The 18,301-nt window shown below is 39.7% G+C and overlaps 2 protein-coding genes across 2 annotated transcripts; one reads left to right on the forward strand and one right to left on the reverse strand.

Moving 5' to 3' along the window:
• Positions 1–742: 742 nt before the first annotated feature.
• On the forward strand, positions 743–2,105 carry LOC139944153 (uncharacterized). Its single transcript, XM_071941121.1, has 2 exons — positions 743–754; positions 1,239–2,105. Exons 1-2 carry the CDS (start codon positions 743–745, stop codon positions 2,103–2,105), a joined length of 879 nt encoding a protein of 292 aa, XP_071797222.1.
• A 2,947-nt stretch (positions 2,106–5,052) lies between these two features.
• LOC139943845 (protein PERCC1-like) lies at positions 5,053–16,530 on the reverse strand. The gene is made up of 2 exons (XM_071940681.1): positions 16,309–16,530; positions 5,053–9,435 (listed from the first exon to the last, which is right to left on the reverse strand). Exon 2 carries the CDS (start codon positions 9,305–9,307, stop codon positions 8,285–8,287), a length of 1,023 nt encoding a protein of 340 aa, XP_071796782.1. The 5' UTR covers positions 9,308–9,435; positions 16,309–16,530; the 3' UTR covers positions 5,053–8,284.
• Between the last annotated feature and the right edge of the window lie 1,771 nt (positions 16,531–18,301).

The following is an 18,301-nucleotide window of genomic DNA, read 5'->3' on the forward strand; positions in this document are numbered from 1 at the left end:
TTACAGGAATACTGGCGAATCCTGGCTTTTCCAGAAGTTCTGCTGAATACTACTGATGCAGGCTTACATCTATCATTTGCTGCATACAAATGATTTTTTTGAGCAACACTCCAACTACAACTTGTCGAACTCTCATTAGTTCTAACTGCCTGGCTAAGCTCTCTCTCTCCTAAGGGCAACAAATCATTGAGGCTGGCTACACCCTCTCCTCATGAAACTCAGATGCTGAATGACAAATGGTGCACAACACGTCCTCCCAAAACCAGAACAAGAATCTTAGGAATTTCTAATTGTGTTCCCATTAACGTTTCTACCTGCCCGCTCATCAAGCCTAGTCATGAATATTCACTATAATTATGCAAACAACCAGTGAATTACATTTACGCTTCTATGCATATTAAGATGGCTCACCGAGTTTGAGGAAGGGCGCGGTTCGGCCACTACAGATGAAAAACTTGTTCTCTCTCTAGACAAAAAACTTAACGTATACCACTATGGCCATTCACAATTTATATTACGTTACTCATCTGTAACAATGATGCTGGAGTAAATTCGCTACAATTAATTTCAATCTGTGAAATCAACATACTCCGTGTTGGGCTGTGTTTTTATGTCCGCAGTCGGTTTAGTTTTCTATTCTGTCTAACCGAAGGTCCGGAATCTTGAGATAACCTTAAACTTCATCCCCTTGGGGAACCATGTGACCCGTAGTGCATCATCTGGTCACATGTCACTGAGCGGAATGGCGTCGAGGGTTAACCAATGAGGCCTCTTTTCTGCCATTCATGGAGAGATTGAATCATTGGAAATATGATAGATATTAAATTGCATCAGGGATAAAGAATATTTCCCCACACATCGAAGTGTGTCAACACTGTATAGGGCCTACAAGGTACTTTCCCGAGTCCTACAAACGCACAGGCAAAATACGCGGGCGGGGATCCAAACCCACAACAAGTGTCACCTAAGAGCAGATGTTTTAATCAACCACTAAATGAACAATCGTCCTCTTCTCTTGTTCACCTTGCTGGGAAAAACAAATAGATAATTGCAATCTCGGTAAAAAGTGACAAAATTATTCATATCATCATTTCTGACAATCTTTGCGCCTCATTGGTCTGATTATTCACGTCACTTGTTTTGTTTGTTCGTTGGCATCGCAACCATTCGGCTATTGTTTGTTCAATTTGACTCAATTCACTTTTGAACAATAAAAACAAATCGGACACTAATTGAAGCAATTGACTTTGATAAAAGTGTCGACGGAGAATAAAACTACCTGCAGTAGCCTCTTGTGGTACTCATTGCTCACATGGTTAATCCACGTACCTTTACATGACATAAAACGAGAGTCACTGTGGCGTGTGATAACGATATTTCTTCAAAGCATGGATACCATTCTGTTTCATCTCTTGATATTGATGACAATGCAAAGCATTGTTATCGTCCTCTCCTCTTGTCCAACTGGCTGGGTAAAATGGCGTCAGTCTTGCTACATCTTACTGCCTGAGAAGATGAACTGGATGCAAGCCGAGGCGACATGCAATCTCCCAGGGAGCAACCTCATAGTGCCTGATTCAAAAGAAGAAAACGACTTCATCTTCGAATGGGCAGTGAAAGGGAATGACGGTATGTGGATCGGCTGCACAGATGCTGCTCAAGAAGGAGTTTGGCTGTGTGGAGGTCAGCCTGCAAGATTCACCAACTGGGGATATCCAAACAATCCACACAACGACATACGGTTGAACTGTGCCCGAGTGACTGTATACGACGGTGGGCTTTGGTCTGATAGCGAACATTGCAAGAATGGCGCCCGTAAATTAGTTGCATGTGAGATGCCGGTCCCTATCGTGCCAATCTACCACACCCTGCTAGGTCCCGATGGGCGTGTCTCTCAATACTGCCCCCTCAATCACGTCATCGACAATCTGGCCGTAGAGGGTGTGATTGCTTGCGGCTGGGCGTGTACATCAGATCCTTGTTGCCGCTCCTTTAATGTTTGGCAGAGCAGCAAGAAAGAAAAGAAATGTCAACTCAACAATGTCACCTTTCTTGAGGACGATCACACCGACTTCATTGAGGGTTGTGTCTACTTTGAACTGTGAGCATTTCGTCATGCACCGTGGTCCCTTTCCCATCCTTAATCACACTGACAAACAAACCATGCAGTGAACATCTGGATTATCTAGTAGAGTATTCATCGTGATGTATTGAGAGACTCACTTTGCACATGAAGGTATAATATGTAGATTTATTATTAGGCTCGATTTGTTTATTAATAAAGTCAACCTTGAATTAAACTATTAATATCACTTTTTACTCATACGTACCAGAGCTGTGTGAACAAAATCACAGGCATATTGCTCGGGTGGGATTCGAACCCACGACCTTTGCAATTTTAGAGCAGTGTCTAAAGCCCTTTTCACACTACAGGTATTTCCCGGGAAATGCCCGGGAAATGTTAGTCGATCTGTTCACACTACAAAACATTTCCCGGGAAATAACATTTTCCCGGGAAATAATTTACCCAGTTAAGGGGTAGGGTTACAGGAGTTAACCCCGGGGAAAAACGTTTTTCCCGGGAAAAGCACCTAGTGGGAACGAAAGCGGGCTTAACTTACCCCAACTTTTGCTTCCACTGTGTTGAGACGTCATTAATCTCGAAAGGTCACAGACGTCAAAAATAGCGCGCCAAATAATTCGCGTGGTAACAAAAGCCTTTTTTTGTTTTCTCATTCTGAAAGTGTTTACGTTTAGGTACGAAAATAAAAGTGAATTACATCTGTAATTTACAAATAAATATAAGAATTAAAAAATAGACCACGTGAATGGAATAGGAATAGAATAAAAATAGTTAGCGTGAACAAGCTTCCTACTCGTACACACGCCATGTGTGTATGGTATTTCTTATTTACATGTACTTGGCCGTTGGTGGACTTTTGTTGTCCAGAGTCAGATTGGAGTTCTTCGATCGACATTGCTGTCTACCACCTGACAGTAAATATTTTAGTTCAATTTGTTGCTCAATTTCTTACGATGGGTAGAAGTGACCGATGGAGTGATGATGACATTTTGAAACTAGTTGCATATTTGGCCGACGATGCAGTCCAAAAACAGCTAGATGGGCATATAGGCCTACAAGAAACGGGAAAGTTTTCTCAAAATTGACTGACTGCCTGCGTGAAGCTGGATATAAACGGACCCCTGCCCATGAGCAGGGTTAATTATTTCCTGGGAAAACGTCATTTCCCGGGAAATTCCCGGGAGTATTTTTGTAGTGTGAACAGATCCACCAAAAGTTCCCGGGAATTTCCCGGAAAATAACTATAGTGTGAACAGGCAAAAATTGAGATGAACGCCAACACAAAACCTCTGGGTAAAACACGGACACAAAAGTCCATTCAATTACAGTTCTCAAAAGAAGAAAAAAAACTGTCGCAGAGTAGAAAGCTCCCTTTCGCTTTTTCTAATAGCAACTTGCTCCCACCAGTGGCAGCTCTTCATGGTAGACCAGATTGACCTTTGACCAATACTTCCAGCAAGTGCCATGAAACCCGTCAATCGCACGACAAATTCCATCCGATTGTTCTACCGCATGTCTTTAAAACACTGTCACAGCAATCGTCTTCTCCTGACAAGACGTCAGCAACGTCTTCCCCGAACTGCAAGACTTCTTCTCCGCCGTAATCACACAATATATTGGTATAACAACACGCAAATACACAATTAATGTGCAGCCATTTTGGGTCGCATGTGGCAGAGATTTTGCAGCCGGCCGCGTGGCATTGTGGGAACGGACTTCCGTCCACAAACATTGTAACTTCCGCATGGGCTGACCTGTTACCACATTTCCTGGGGTTTGATCGTAAGTGTGAAACGACCGTGCATATTCCTAGGAAATAGTACTCCCGGGAGTTACCAAATTGGGATAGTGAGAACGGTTACTGGGGTGGCGGTGGGGTAAAAAACTCCCGGGATTTTCCCGGGAGTCGATTTCCAACTAAAGCCACTTCGAATCCTATGTTTTAGCAGCGGGTACCACAACGATTTAATAGATGGGAAATCTGCATCGGGGATAAGAAATATTAATTTTGGTTTTACCCATAAACCGATGTGTGTTGGTACTCGGTATTATACCCGAGCATCCACGATGCGAATTTTTCCAAACAAACGTATAATGTAAACCAAAATTAGATTTCTGATGAACGTGAGTTATCAAAAGAGAAACATTTATTGAATAATGTGTGTAAGTAACAAGACGGGAGTTGAACCTGTATGTTCTGGGGTACAGTTCCAGTGTTCCACAAACCCGCGCTGCTTTGGTGTATACAGACAATTTTACCCCAACCCAATAGTGTCATGAAATCACCATATCTCAAAATGACTTGTGGTATATTTGTGCATATAGGTCCTTTCTCTGTGCTCTGTGTAATTTCATGATGCAAACATTTTGTTTTTGTCTGGTTTCTACTACCCATAACCTTTATGGTGCAGCCATTTTGACAATGTCACCAAATCGAGGCTAGATGGTAACAGTAGTCTGGCCCCTTGTATATATTCATATTCAAAGTATTCATGTTAAAACAGGGAGCATGACTACAAAGATTGTAGAAGAACGATAACAGTCGCCTACGCGGATGTAATTTCACCCAAAGCGGCAGCCGTTAGTTGTGCCGTCGGCTTGTGCCTTGATGCCTGTTTATTTGCCTAACGTACACTCATTAATCACAACCACCATCCATTGCAGCGTATGTTTTGGGGTCATATATTGGACTTTAAGAAGTTATTTATAAATTTTAATTATACATTGCACCAGCAAGAAGAATAATTTTGTTAGGAATAAAATATATGAGTTTGGATGCATCGACGGCAGAGGATATTTAGAAGGGTTTTTAGGTTAAACGTGTGGAGTGAAATTCTACATGGCGAAATAAGTTACCAGAAGCAAAAAACAACAACATATAAATAAGAAAGCAACATAAAAATATTTAATTTTTTTAATTGTTGTCTTTTTCTTTTTTATTATTCTTTTATTATAATAAACATGTGTGTGTATACATAGTGTTGACATTTACATAGCGTGTAAACTTTCGAACATAACAAAGTCAAGATGTTTAAATGCAACATTCTTTGCCTATAAATTGAAAGTAATTTTACAATAATAAAATTGGACATTTGGAGATGAAATGTAAGTATCCACGCGCAAAGGCAAAGATACATTTGGTTTTGGGAAACAGTTCAATTATTGTTCCAAACCTGTATGAATCATTGAAAGGTTACGATTAACCTTTCAAAGAATGGTTGTGATTTTGGGAGATGTCGCCGAAAAGCAGGAGCGGCTAGCTCCACGCAGGAAGAATAATCCGTAATTTCATGCAGAAACGTTTCTCAGATTGAAATGTCTTTCTATCCCTTTCTTTAGAACCACATTTCTTACAAGGGAACCGTTTATCAAATGATATCAACAGCCCGCAGTGCTTCACTAAAATTTTATAAATTTTGAGTGATTGCCAAAGGTGTACAGTCCCTTTAAAGACAGTGTTCACTATTGGTAATTACTCAAAATAATTATTGGCTTACAACCTTTCTTGGTGACGAGTAATGGGGAGAGGTTGATGGTATAAATCATTGTGAAAAACGGCTCCCTCTGCCATAGTTTTCGAGAAAGAAGTAATTTTCCACGAATTTGATTTCGAGACCTTAGCAGATTTAGAACTTGTGGTCTCGAAATCAACCATCTAAATGCACACAACTTCGTGTGACGAGGGCGTTTTTTCTTTCATTATTATCTCGCAACTTCGATGACCGATTGACCGGTTTGTTATTTTATGCATATGTTGAGATACACTGTGAAGGCTAGTCTTTGACTATTACCAATAGTGTCCACTGCCTTTAAAGGCTGTACCGCGTTTTTAACTCATGATAAATCACTGGTTTATAAAAAAGAACCCCTTTTTTCATAACATATGTTTTAATTCTTTATACAACATCAACAAACCTGTAAAATAGAATGTGCGAACCTCGTCACATCGGAAACGAGCCTCGCCACATCGGAAGCGAGAACACGCAAGTCGAGAACACAACTCGAATGAAGACGATATCTTTGAAACCGTTATCATCTTTTTAAGTTATATTGATACACAGATTTTAAAAATGGTAATATGTTTTGTTAATACATTTTCCTTTCCATATAACAGCCTACAAATAAACCGTTGAAATTAACATTCAAATAAAATTTAAAACGGGGACATGGAAGCTTATTTTTTTTTGTACAGAAATTCAGTTTTGCCAATCTCCGGAATTGTTCGACAATGCATTTAGCCAAAACGAGTTAACGGGAGTGGAGGTCAAGTCTTATTGTCCGGCTGCCTTTGTCTACTTTTTGTTTAATTTATTTGACTGGCATATAATATTTCATGACTGAACTTTCCTTCCCAACAATATGATGTGATTAATACAGGTGCACAGCCATAACCATGCCACACATTGTTTTCCCATTTCGTGACAAATCATTTGAAAACCATGGTAGCAGTTATCTCAATGTTATTAATGTATCAATTTAATATTCACTGTGTGTCATCGATGAATAAGAATTTCAGTATGTCAAATAACAGATCTGTAAAAATTACTCAATATTTATCTTTTGTTCATTTATGTGTCTGTGTAACAAAGCCATGCCATATCTGGTGGTAGAAAAAATGCGCGGTAGTCTAAACTTAACATTTCCTGGTAGTGGGGAGATTGAGTCAAAAGAGGGCGCGATCAGTTGATTACGCGAAGCACGCAAAATAGTGCGCAATTTCAGAGCTTGCGCGAGAAGGAGCTACATGGCGCATATGTCGCGTGCAATTATGTCCTCTATGCAATACTATCCGAAGGACATTATTAGTATCTCAGTCTTAAAGGCATTGGACACTATATTGATTAACTCAGAATCGACAGATTAAAAATGGCTCTCTCTGAAATATATTAGTTTGGAGAAAGAGGCAATTCAAATACTTAAACCTAATAAAAGACTTCATGCATGAGCCTTTGTTAAGCATGTGAAAGCACATAGATTTGAACAACAATGGTATTTTTCTTTCATTATTCTCTTGCAACTCCAAATTTTCACAGATTTGTTGTTTGATGCATTGTTGACAAGTCGCACGAACCACGATCCTGCCAGTTTTAAAGGCACTGGCCACCTTTCGTAATTGCCAAAGACCAGTATTTTCACTTGATGTAGGCCTATCCCAACATATTATTAGTCATCAATTTGTCATCGAAGTTGCAAGAGATACATGAAAGAAAAACACCCTTGTTCCACAAAATGTGTGTCATTTCATCTGCCTTATAAAAGGCTTCAGCTGAAGTCTCTTAATATTTGAGTTAGAACTACCTCTCTCTCTCTCTCAAAAGCTACGTTTTTCAGAGGGAGCCATCTCTCGCAATGTTTTATACTATCAACAGTTCTCCATCGCTCGTAGCCAAACGTTTTTATGCTAACCATTATTTTGAGTAGTTACCAAAAGTGTTCAGTGCCTTTAAAAATCACCTAAATTCTTGTATTCCCACCCACGTTTAGGTATTTCCATCCACTTTTATAACAAATAAAATAAGAAGTGTTATGGTAAAAATGTCAACAGTTGGGGCATAAGCCTATGGTACACACATAAGGAAAACAGGGTTCAATCGGGGTATATGAATACCCTCTTTGAAGTATAATGAAACCTTCATGTTGCAGTAGTCGTGACTGAGTTATTATAAGCTAAGGGTGTTGAGTTGTTGCAGAACAAACAATCAACATTTATACCAAAAAAAAGTAAATAATGTAAACACGATTATGTAATTGCAGTTCCCTCTTCGAGGGCTGTAGTTGAAGGCACTGGGCACGTTTGGTAATTGTCAAAGACCAGTGGTCTCACTTTGTGTGTCACAACATAGCCTTTGCATAAAATAACAAACCTGTGAAAATTTGGGCTCAATATTGGTAATTGAATTTGCAAGAAGAATAATGAAAGAAGAAAAAAAACCTGTTTTATGTGCTTTCAGATGCATAAAAAAATGAGCTGATAATGTTTTTATTTTATTTGAGTGAGAAATTACCTCTTACTCAAAAACTCTACGTTAGTTCAGAGGGAGCTGTTTCTCACAATGTTTTATTCTACCAACAGCTCCCCATTACTCGTTACCAAGTAAGTTTTTATGCTGACAATTGTTTTGAATAATTACCAATAGTGTCCAGTGCCTCTAATATGGTTTGATAGTTTTGTTAGAGAGATCACCAAACACTAAACAGTAACTAGTGGCTGACGACTGTACCCGCAATATGTGTGTCGTACTCTGACGTAAAATTTGCGACAAGATCGCTAAAGTCCGGTGTATCTTGCTCGGTAACCATGGCAACGTGCGATCCAAAACTAACACTACTGCTTACGCATTTGCGTGACAACGACGACGACGACGACGACAGTCCCTTTGCCCCGGGCTCCACGAAGAAGCTGGTGGGGAGGGAGCGTTTTCTCCACGGTAGGGCGCTCAGGGATTTTCCGGTGGGCTCTTGGTGGCGATGTACCCATCGATGCTCATCGCTGGTGCCCTGATGGTGATGTTCGATGCGTGTTTCATCAACACAGCCGCCAAGAGCAAAGTCAAATAACTCTTTCAAAGGTCCAAGCCCTTTAGTACAACCATTGACGGGATCGATGTTGTCAGCTGAAGAGGTTGACATATTACGAGGAGATGAAGACGAATTGACTCCTCTCCGACCCCGACCGGACGAGGAGGGCTCAGCCGCATCGCCGCTCTGCGCCACCCTCAGTAAGTCCGCGTAGTACAGCTCCCTCCCAGACTTCCCTGATGCAAAGCGATCCTCGTACACCGTCCCTAGCGAGTCGGGTTCATGTGAACCCTTCTTGCGGCCAAAGTACTTCTGGATGTCCCGATTGACAGCCTCGGCGAACTCGAGAAGCTGCTCGGCAACGTTGGGCTCGGGGTCCGACAGATCCTCGCTCGCCAATTCTGAGTCCATGTCAGCGGAAGTGTAGAGTGACTCGTTGTCACTATCTTCAACATCATCGTCTTCTACATCGTCGTCTTCCTCGTCGTAATCGTCTTGTACTTCGCCGTGTCTGCTGAGGACTTGATCTTGGTAACTTCGCTGAGGAGTGTAGTAATCGTAACCGCTCATTTGATGGTGGTGTTGATGGTGTTGTTGGTGGTGGTGGTGGTGATGATGACGAGGGTAACCGTGATGACCGAAGTTTACTGCCGTCATATTTGGGTGATGAGCGGCATAGCTCACTGCCATCTCAGTAGCCATCATTTCGGAATCGCCGCACTTGGTTCCCACAGATCACGATCCGTAGCACTTGCTTTTTTCTCTTCAAATTCAGAGATGTCCCTTGCTGACGATATCAATATCTCGTCCCAACAGTAATCGAAGTTCACAATCTGAAAAGAGGGTTTATGAGAAAATTAACAACTAAAAGCAGTATTTGTTATAATGGTTATTCAAAATGTTATTCTGAAAGTGGAGGCCACGGTATAAGACAAACGACTAACAATTTCTGATATCTTTACAAAAATACTTCACTGAGATTTACCTCGCGCGTGAAAGCAAAAACCGCTTCCACTGAGCCGTACGGCTGCAACTGTCAACTGCTGATAAATGGCCACCGCAAACAAACTGCCCTGCTTTTAAATTTCGCGTAAATCATTATCAAGTTCCAACCGAAAAGGACGAACTGTTCCATCCGAGCAGCCCCGGCTCAGCGCGGGATTAAATTACAACCATGAAATTTAGGGCGGCAGTTTTTTTTTAGCGTTCCTCATCAAAAGAACAACACGCATACTGAGACAAAACAAAAAAAATCTTCAACCACAAACTATCGAGAGTGTATCACTCACAATGATCAGAATAAAAATGTACGGGCTACTGTTTGTGGGGCGTAAATGATCCCCATCATTGTGCGGGGGAGAGCGAGTAGGCGACCGGCGACCCTATTTAGCTAGACTTCAGTCGGCTCGACTCATTTTGACGGCGACATTTATTCCACAAAAAACACCGAGCTACCGTATAATACGTGAACTTTGGACGCTGAAATGGGAAGTGTCAACCTCGACCGATGCTTCAAGTAATTTTGCTCTCTTTTCTTTCCTACGTTTGTTTGTGTATTAGTTTACAGGAAATGTAGTAGGCCATATTTAATTGTGGTGGTTGATTATTGTGGATGCTGCGTCGTGCACTTTTAGTTAAGATTTTATAAACAGAAAGTGCATTTGGGGAGCATACGAAATGAGTTTTGAACAGAACCGTTTGTTTCAACTCGACGTTTCGATCAGTTTGCTCTGATCGTCTTCTGGAGAAAGCTGTTTTCTGCCTCTACTTTCCCCAGAAACGATCAGAGCAGACTGATCGAAACGTCGAGTTGAAACCAACGGTTCTTTCCAGAACCGACCCCAACTCATTTTAGAGATTACTATAACATGGTGTACCGCAAAACTTACTTTATCGTATTCCCACCATGAACAGTTTCAGAATCCTACTTAAAACAATTTTTAGTCTACATGCAAGTTAGAAACCGTTTTTATTTTCATTTTTTAAAACCAACTTACTTCTTCATTTGAACCAACCATTAGCGCAAACAACTCAATTTCATTATATTGTCGGCCATTTTTTTTTCTTCTGAATTTTCAGTACAGAATTAAAGCATGGAGGTAAAAAAAAAATGAAATGCGATATAGTAATCTCCCCCTTTGCATGTCAATTCGCGCCTAAAAAAATCGCGTTAGTTGGACCACTTGTCAAACCAGACACCTTTGGCCAATTGTCAAATACCAGTCTTCTCACTTGGTGCATCCCAATATAAGCACAAAATGACAAACCTGTGAAAATTTGAACTCGTCGAAGTCGGTCGTCGAAGTTGCGAAATAATAATGGAAGTCAAAAACACCCTTGTCACACGAAGTTGTGTGCGAGGTCTCAAAATCAATTCAAATACAATTTTTACTGAGAACTTACTTCTTTCTCAAAAACTATGTTTACTTCAGAGGGAGCCGTTTCTCACATTATTTTATGATTAATCTCATTCTCATGGAGGGCGAAACGGCCTTGTTTTTAAGAATTACTAAATAGTTAACTTGCGGGTATACAACCTTGATAAGAACTCCTTTGTGTGAGTGTTGGCTCTGAAAAAGAGCCGGTGTGGTCTCGACTTTTCAAACAGTAAAAAACGAGCAGACGAGCAGAGTATACTCTGCTCGTCTGCTCGTTTTGTTAAATCTCACCCTTTTCTGGCCCGTGCTGGGATGAAATGAGCAATTCCAACACCCCAATATATAAAGTGTAATTTATTTGTTGAACAACATTACAAATATACCCTAAAGATAACAATCCCGTATTTCAGGAGTGCAGCGATCAGCCATTTTAATGCAGTGACGGATGGTAGTCCTATGTTCAGTTTTGTGTTATTGCGTGACTTGTTTTAGTATCGGTCAATGTACATGCTCCTCTTCATGAGAAAGAAAAAAATAATATACAAACAAAGGTGTGGGGGGGGGGGTTCTGTCATTATTCTCTTGCAAATTCCCGAAGACGAGCAGAGTATACTGTTCGAAACCTCGAGCCCACACGGCTATTTTTCAGAGCCAACACTCACACAAAAGAGATTTATACACATGGTTGTACAAGTAAAGTTAACTATACAAAAAATTACAGTTTCTTCTAAACAAAAATACATTTGGGAAGCCAAAAGAAGCCATTAAAGGATTTGGGTACCTTTTCAAAATGTCCATAGATTTACATTAAACTTACAGGGTTTGAAGATGATGATAGTGGAAAGCTTTCCTTCAAATATTACTTACTGAGGTGCTGTAGTTTTTGAGAAATGAGTAAAAAACATGTCATGAAAATACGTTTGTAAATGATTAAAATAATTTTCATGACATATTTTCATGACATTGTTTTACTAATTTCCCCAAAACTACAGCACCTCAGCACGTAATATTTTCAGGGAAGCTTTCTACTATCATTATCTTCAAACTGTGTAAGTTTAGTGTAAATCTGTGGACATTGTCCTTTTGGTCCTACAAACGTTACATAGACTCTTTAACTAACTCCCGAGCTGGGAGAGCAATTGATCTAAATGAGCCATTACTTTATTCTTCAGTGTATTGTCAATATTTAAAAAACAAATTTGAAGAGGGGAAAAATGACATTTTTAAACATTGATTATTCTTAATTGCCCCTAAATGTGTGAAATTTCTTCTCCCGCACACGTGTGGATAGTTTCAGTATTTTCCCACGTTATTCATGGGTTTCTGAAAGGGGGCAAAACTCATAGTTGAATGGGCTATTATTATCAAACGCACTGCACATTTCTAAACATTTACGAATGTTCTCCATATACAAGTGGTGGATGCCGGCCGGCTGGCCATGGGTGGGGGGAACCTCTCAAGTATAACCTCGGACGGTCCCCATCTTTTAAGTGAGCTGCTGCAATAATATAAAGATGCCCAACACCCATCCTCAGACGCTATTGAACTTGGCAGCCCGTCAACGGCCGGCCTCGTCGGTTGCTGCCCATCGCTCTGCGGCCGGCCGGGGCAGCGGCGGGCAAAATATTAATGGAAACAACCGTCACCATCTCCCCCACTCCCCGCGCGGGCCGGTGTGGAGAACTGAGCAAACACATCTGCAAACGAATTAACGTCAGCAAAACCTCGGCCATATATCATTCTGGTTTTATAGTCAAAAGGACAAGTAGGCCTAGTTATTAATACTCACCCACCCCCCTAAACTCGCTGCGATTATTATTGCCTGTTATTGCACGGCACGTCAATGAATTCTCCCTCTCTCTAAGTGGACTGCTGTTGATGGGGGTTTTTTTTTAAGAGAGGGTTTATGTTTTTTGATGAGGCCTCTTGCGGCTTCTCCCCCTACTCAAGTCGCAAGGATTGCTAGCGAGATTCCTCGACCACGGGCATGAAGCTAATTATTTCAAGCCACCAGCTTGTCAAGTAGACAGACACACAAAAAAGATCACGACACCTCGGTACTTAGCGTTCACAGGTCCTGTTTTTCATGGGGCCAGACGGGCCTAATTACGGCGAAGGGTTCTCCAGAAGGACACGCTCAGTTACAACGGTCCAAGAAGTCAACATCTTTTATAAGTATCTTTTAAGGCCACTTAAAAAAAACGCACTCTGTCGGTTTTTAAGACTGATATTAAGAGAGACTATTGTACTTTTTACTCCAGTATTTTCGTATTTGTTCGTTTAGCTTTTTAGAAAATGCAATCACTTTGTTATTTGAATCCTACATTTATACATAAACCGACAATGAAGAAGGAATTCTGTAACAAGAGAAGATAATTTGACATAATGGTGCAGGTTTTTAAATTGTATTTCTAGGTTTTTTTAAAATGCTTTTCATGAATGTTCGTAAAGGGATTGGTAATTACTCAAATTAAATATTAACTTAAAAACTGACTAGGTAACGAGCATTGAAGTAGCATTTATTTTGAGAAAGAGGTAAGTTCTCAATACAAGACTTCTAGCTAGAAGTCTTCTATTCCTATCTGAAAGCACACAAATTCCTCCAACAAGGGTGTTTTTTCTCTCATCATTTTCTCGCAACTTCGGTGACCAATTTAGCTCAAATTTTCAAAGGCTTGTTATTTTATTCTTATGTTGGGATACACCAAATGAGAAGACTGGTTTTTGACAATTACCAAACGTGTATCATTCCCTTTAAACACACATGTTGCATGTTCTCAGATACAGTGAGTGACTTTGTGCTTTCTTTTATTTCACCCGTTTTACCGTCAAAATAGCACGACCATTATTCTATAGAGAAGTAAATCCTCCTGTTTTTCATTGGTTAGGCTATCATGCATTGTTCTTTTTGAAAATGAATTCATTTTTATTCAAAGCCTTCAAGAAAATGAATGAAATCGGTTTACCTTTCCCATAATAAAGAAATTAAACCAAGCTTTGATACTTCTGACCGATAGTTTTTCCGATCAATCGATAGAAACATTACCGCGCGATACATAATCGATTGAACAATATACAGAGTTGTTTTTTAATAAAAATACAGTTGCTGGCGGAATCCACCATATTCATAAAGTGACAAACATGTAGAAGTTTGAGATCGATTGGTCATCTGGGTCACGAGAAAATAGGGGAAAACTTATTACATATTTTGCATGATATCGATTAAAAACAAAAATGACTAAAACGCTCACCGAGCGATAAACTCCAAACGGGAAATTGGTTTTATTTATTTATCATCAAATAATTAATTTTGTCTTTGATCCCGTTTAGGGGAAATAGGCAAGGGTTTTAGTGGGGGCTCAAGCCGCCGTGTGCCCCTCTCGCTTCTCGCTCGTTTACGCTGCTGCTGTTATTTGAATTTAAATAATTTAAAGTCTTCCCACTTGGTGCATTTCAACATATGCACCATGTAACAAACCTGTTAAAATTTGAACTCAATTGGTCGTCTCGAAGATTGTGAGATAATAGTGGAAGAAAAAAACACCCTTGTCACACGAAGTTTTTGTGTGCTTTCAGATGCTTGAATGCGAGACCTCAAAATCAAATTCCGAGGTCTCTAAATCAAATTCTAATATTTTAGTGAGAAATAACTTCTTTCTCGAAAACGACGTTACTTCAGAGGGACCCGTTTCTCACAATGTTTTATACTACCAACATCTCTCCATTTATCGCTAAAAAAGTAATGTTTTATGCTAACAATTATTATGAGCAATTACCAATAGTAATCCATGCCTTTAAAAGCTTGGATTGTTGTTATTAAATAATGTCGCCATACAACAAACGAAAACTGAAACCGTTACACATGAACCATGGGTTGATGTAGAGGATGGGGGGTTGAGAAACGTATTATGTTCATGTACAATACAATACAATACAATACACTCAATAATCTTTATTAGATCCCAAAAAGGGTGCTTCAAATGCTCGCATACAGTAAAAACATTGACACGTTAAAAACATTACCAAACAGACAAGAATGAGATTTGAATGAGATTTGAATGAGATTTGAATGAGATTACTCTTCAAAAAAAGCAGTGATGTTGTATTTATATCATAGCGTTATCTATTATAGGCTGTATGAAATATCATCCATTAAAAATTATACAAAAACTAAAAGGTCATCCAAAGTTTTCACGGGGGATTTTTTTCGCGGGGACTTTTCACGGGGGACTTTTCACGGGGGGTTTTTCACGGGTGACTTTTCACGGGGGATATTTTCACGAAAAAAGAGGTCGGAGGTCGAAGACCAGATGTGACTTTGGTGTAAAATTTTGGTTTTCTTAACCAATGCACATCAATTTTGAAAGAAAACTTTTGATAAGTAAAGCAGACCAGCAATTTTCTAATATAGAGGAAATGGTCGATTACACTTAGCTGTTTTACAGTGTTCGTTTAGTTTTCTATGGCACTGTTTTGAAAAGAAAAAGAGGAAATCAGCTAATCAGCTGAAAAGTTCCAAGCCAGGTATTGTCTTGGGGAGACGGGGTCATCAGAAGTTGAACTTCTTGTACACCCTGAAAATGTTACACATTTGGACGGTCCTTATATTAGACCGTGTCTAAAACAGACGGCTTCGGCAGGGACTATAATAATTCTTAAAGGTTTCGTTGCGGCCAACGGGCGCAATAGCCGTAGCCAGAGATTTGACGACGCGACCTATCCGGGCTAATAATATAGAACATTTACAGCGCGATAATAGTAAATATTTGCGGTAACACCATGTATAATGATAATCTCTAAGTGGTTCTAAAAAGTACCATTGGTTTCAACTTGAAGTTTCGATCAGTATGCTCTGATAGTCTTCTGGAGAAAGCCTATAAATATATATTTATAATGCGCACAAACCAAAAACAAACAAACTCATGAGCAAAACAGAGCACGAAAACAAAAGCAACATAACATGTACATAATAGCAAACAGGATACAATCATATGACACCAGTCTTCTCACATGGTGTATCCCAACATATGCATAAAATAACAAACCTGTGAAACTTTGGGCTCAATATTGGTCATCAAAGATTCAAGTAATGAAAGAAAAACACCTTGTTGCATTACTCTGTGTGCTTTCAGATGCATAATAAAATACTTCAACTGAAATCGTTTGTTATTTGAGTGAGAAATAAATGTTTTAGACCATAAACCTCTCTCCACTGCTCATTACCAATTAAGTTGTTATGCTAACAATTAGGTCTATTTTGAGTAGCCTAATTACCAATATTGTCAAATGCCTTTATTTAAAAAATTTTTTTTTTAAATCTGAACTTACCTTGTATTAGTCGGCTTCAACAACAACAACAGTAGATTGGGCGTACAGTAGCACGTTGCAGATAAGCACCAACAAAGATGCCCAAAAACCCACAACACTACACCATCAGCCAGTCCCTTCTGGCCTTCTACTAAAAAAAAGTACAGAGTCCCAAAACTCCCATTCAGGCTTGTATATCAGTAACAGTAAACTAGGCCAAGCACCTGCTGAAGAGCTGCCAGTTTCCCCTCCTCTTTTTATATTTCACTCTCATGAAAACCGTGTGCTCCCCTATTATAGCTGCATAGTTACTCTCTCTCTCGCTCTCTATCTACTACTTCACATTTTGCAGACGACATGGTCCCGCGATCACGATTGGCTGACGTTCAGCTGGTGTGACGTCATAGCTCTAATCCCATTGGTCAGAGCGCCCGTGGTTGATTATACGTGGATGTTTTCTCTCGAGCAGCCGACATTCTGGGTTTTTTTTATGACGAATTCCGGTCAAAGTGCGCCAGTTTCAATGTTATCAGGATAGAAGTGTAAAATGGGAGGGACAATTATTATTGCAGCATAGTTGATGTTGTCTATAGAACGATAACACTTTCGGCTTTGTTGTGTGTTGGTAACAGAAGTAATATTTATCTTCTTTTTTTTCGCAAGGGAAATAGTCGTTATGATTTTAGTTACAAAGCCTGCATGGGCAAATATTATGGAACATTGTTAACAAAATGGTTGTGTCAAAGCTGCTGGAATACTTCTCTAAACAATTTGAAAACTAAGCCGTTAATCACAGCGCAACGACCTTTTGGTAAATTATTGACTAATTTACAGAATAGGAAAACAATCTTTTGTTTATAACAAAGTTTCCTCAGGCCTTCGCATTTTTTTCCGTTTGATTATTTGAACACATAAGTTAACTTGGAATTGCAGCAAGAAATATACTGCGATGAATAAGTTTGTTTACATACAGTCTTGTCTTAGAATAATGACAAACCATAACTCGTAGAAAAAAAAAAGTATTTTGCATTCAACTCAATTCATCTCAATTTACAATCATTTCCATACTGGTGAAAAGGGGAGAATAAAAAACAAATTAAGTACAATTGTTTAAGTCAAAGACAGTCAGGAACATTGGTCAAGAAATTCATGAAAATGAAATGCAAAACGAATGTAATGTAAAGGATACGGGGCAAACCAATATTGGGGCACTTACAGAGAGAGAGACCATTAAGCCAGACAGACTTGTTTTGAAATGACACGAGAAGTTAGAAATAATCAATTAAATTGTTTTATTTTGGGGGTGCACCAAAGGCTGTGCAAAACCCGCACTGATTTGAGCGGGAAAGAGCTACCGTTACTAACTCGATTACTAAATTCACTGAATACAAAACGTGTCCAGTTTGTTTGTCCTTCACCTATACCTTTGCCCCTACCCCGCCCAATATTCCACCTTCTTTCTTTGACATACTAGGGTCTTTAACCTACCCCCCAAATCTCTTGTTTGAGAAACAAAAATCCGACTTTTACTGTTCACATATCAAAAGCTTCCAGCTGGAGTGTGTAAAAAGGCAACTTTACAAAGCGGCAAAGATTTGCATAAATTATCTGACAACAAAACCTTGCGTTAACCGCCCATGTTGGCGCATACAAACTAAGACTGAATTTAAAAAGCGTATAGACTTAACACATCAAAGACAACCGCGACGGAGGCCATTCGGCTTGTTAATTGTTTTGCGAACTGTTCAGAAATTCCATCCCCAGAAATAAAAGACGTCACTTTCTTTTTTCGGGGCCGCTATAACTGCGGTCCAGGTTGGGTTTTTAAATCCGAAGGGAAAACATTGACTAACATTACGCTGTGAGTGTACACAGATTAAGTCCGTATATGCACAGTGTGGGTATACAAGCGTGCAAGCAAGGGGGCCTCGTTATTATCGCGTTGAAAGGATTGAAAAATAGAGAAAGAAATCTTAAATTAATCGGCAAACAGATTGAAGGTGTTGGGGGAAAA

The sequence above is a fragment of the Asterias amurensis genome, chromosome 11, assembly GCF_032118995.1.
Source record: "Asterias amurensis chromosome 11, ASM3211899v1".
Taxonomy (NCBI): Eukaryota; Metazoa; Echinodermata; class Asteroidea; order Forcipulatida; family Asteriidae; genus Asterias; species Asterias amurensis.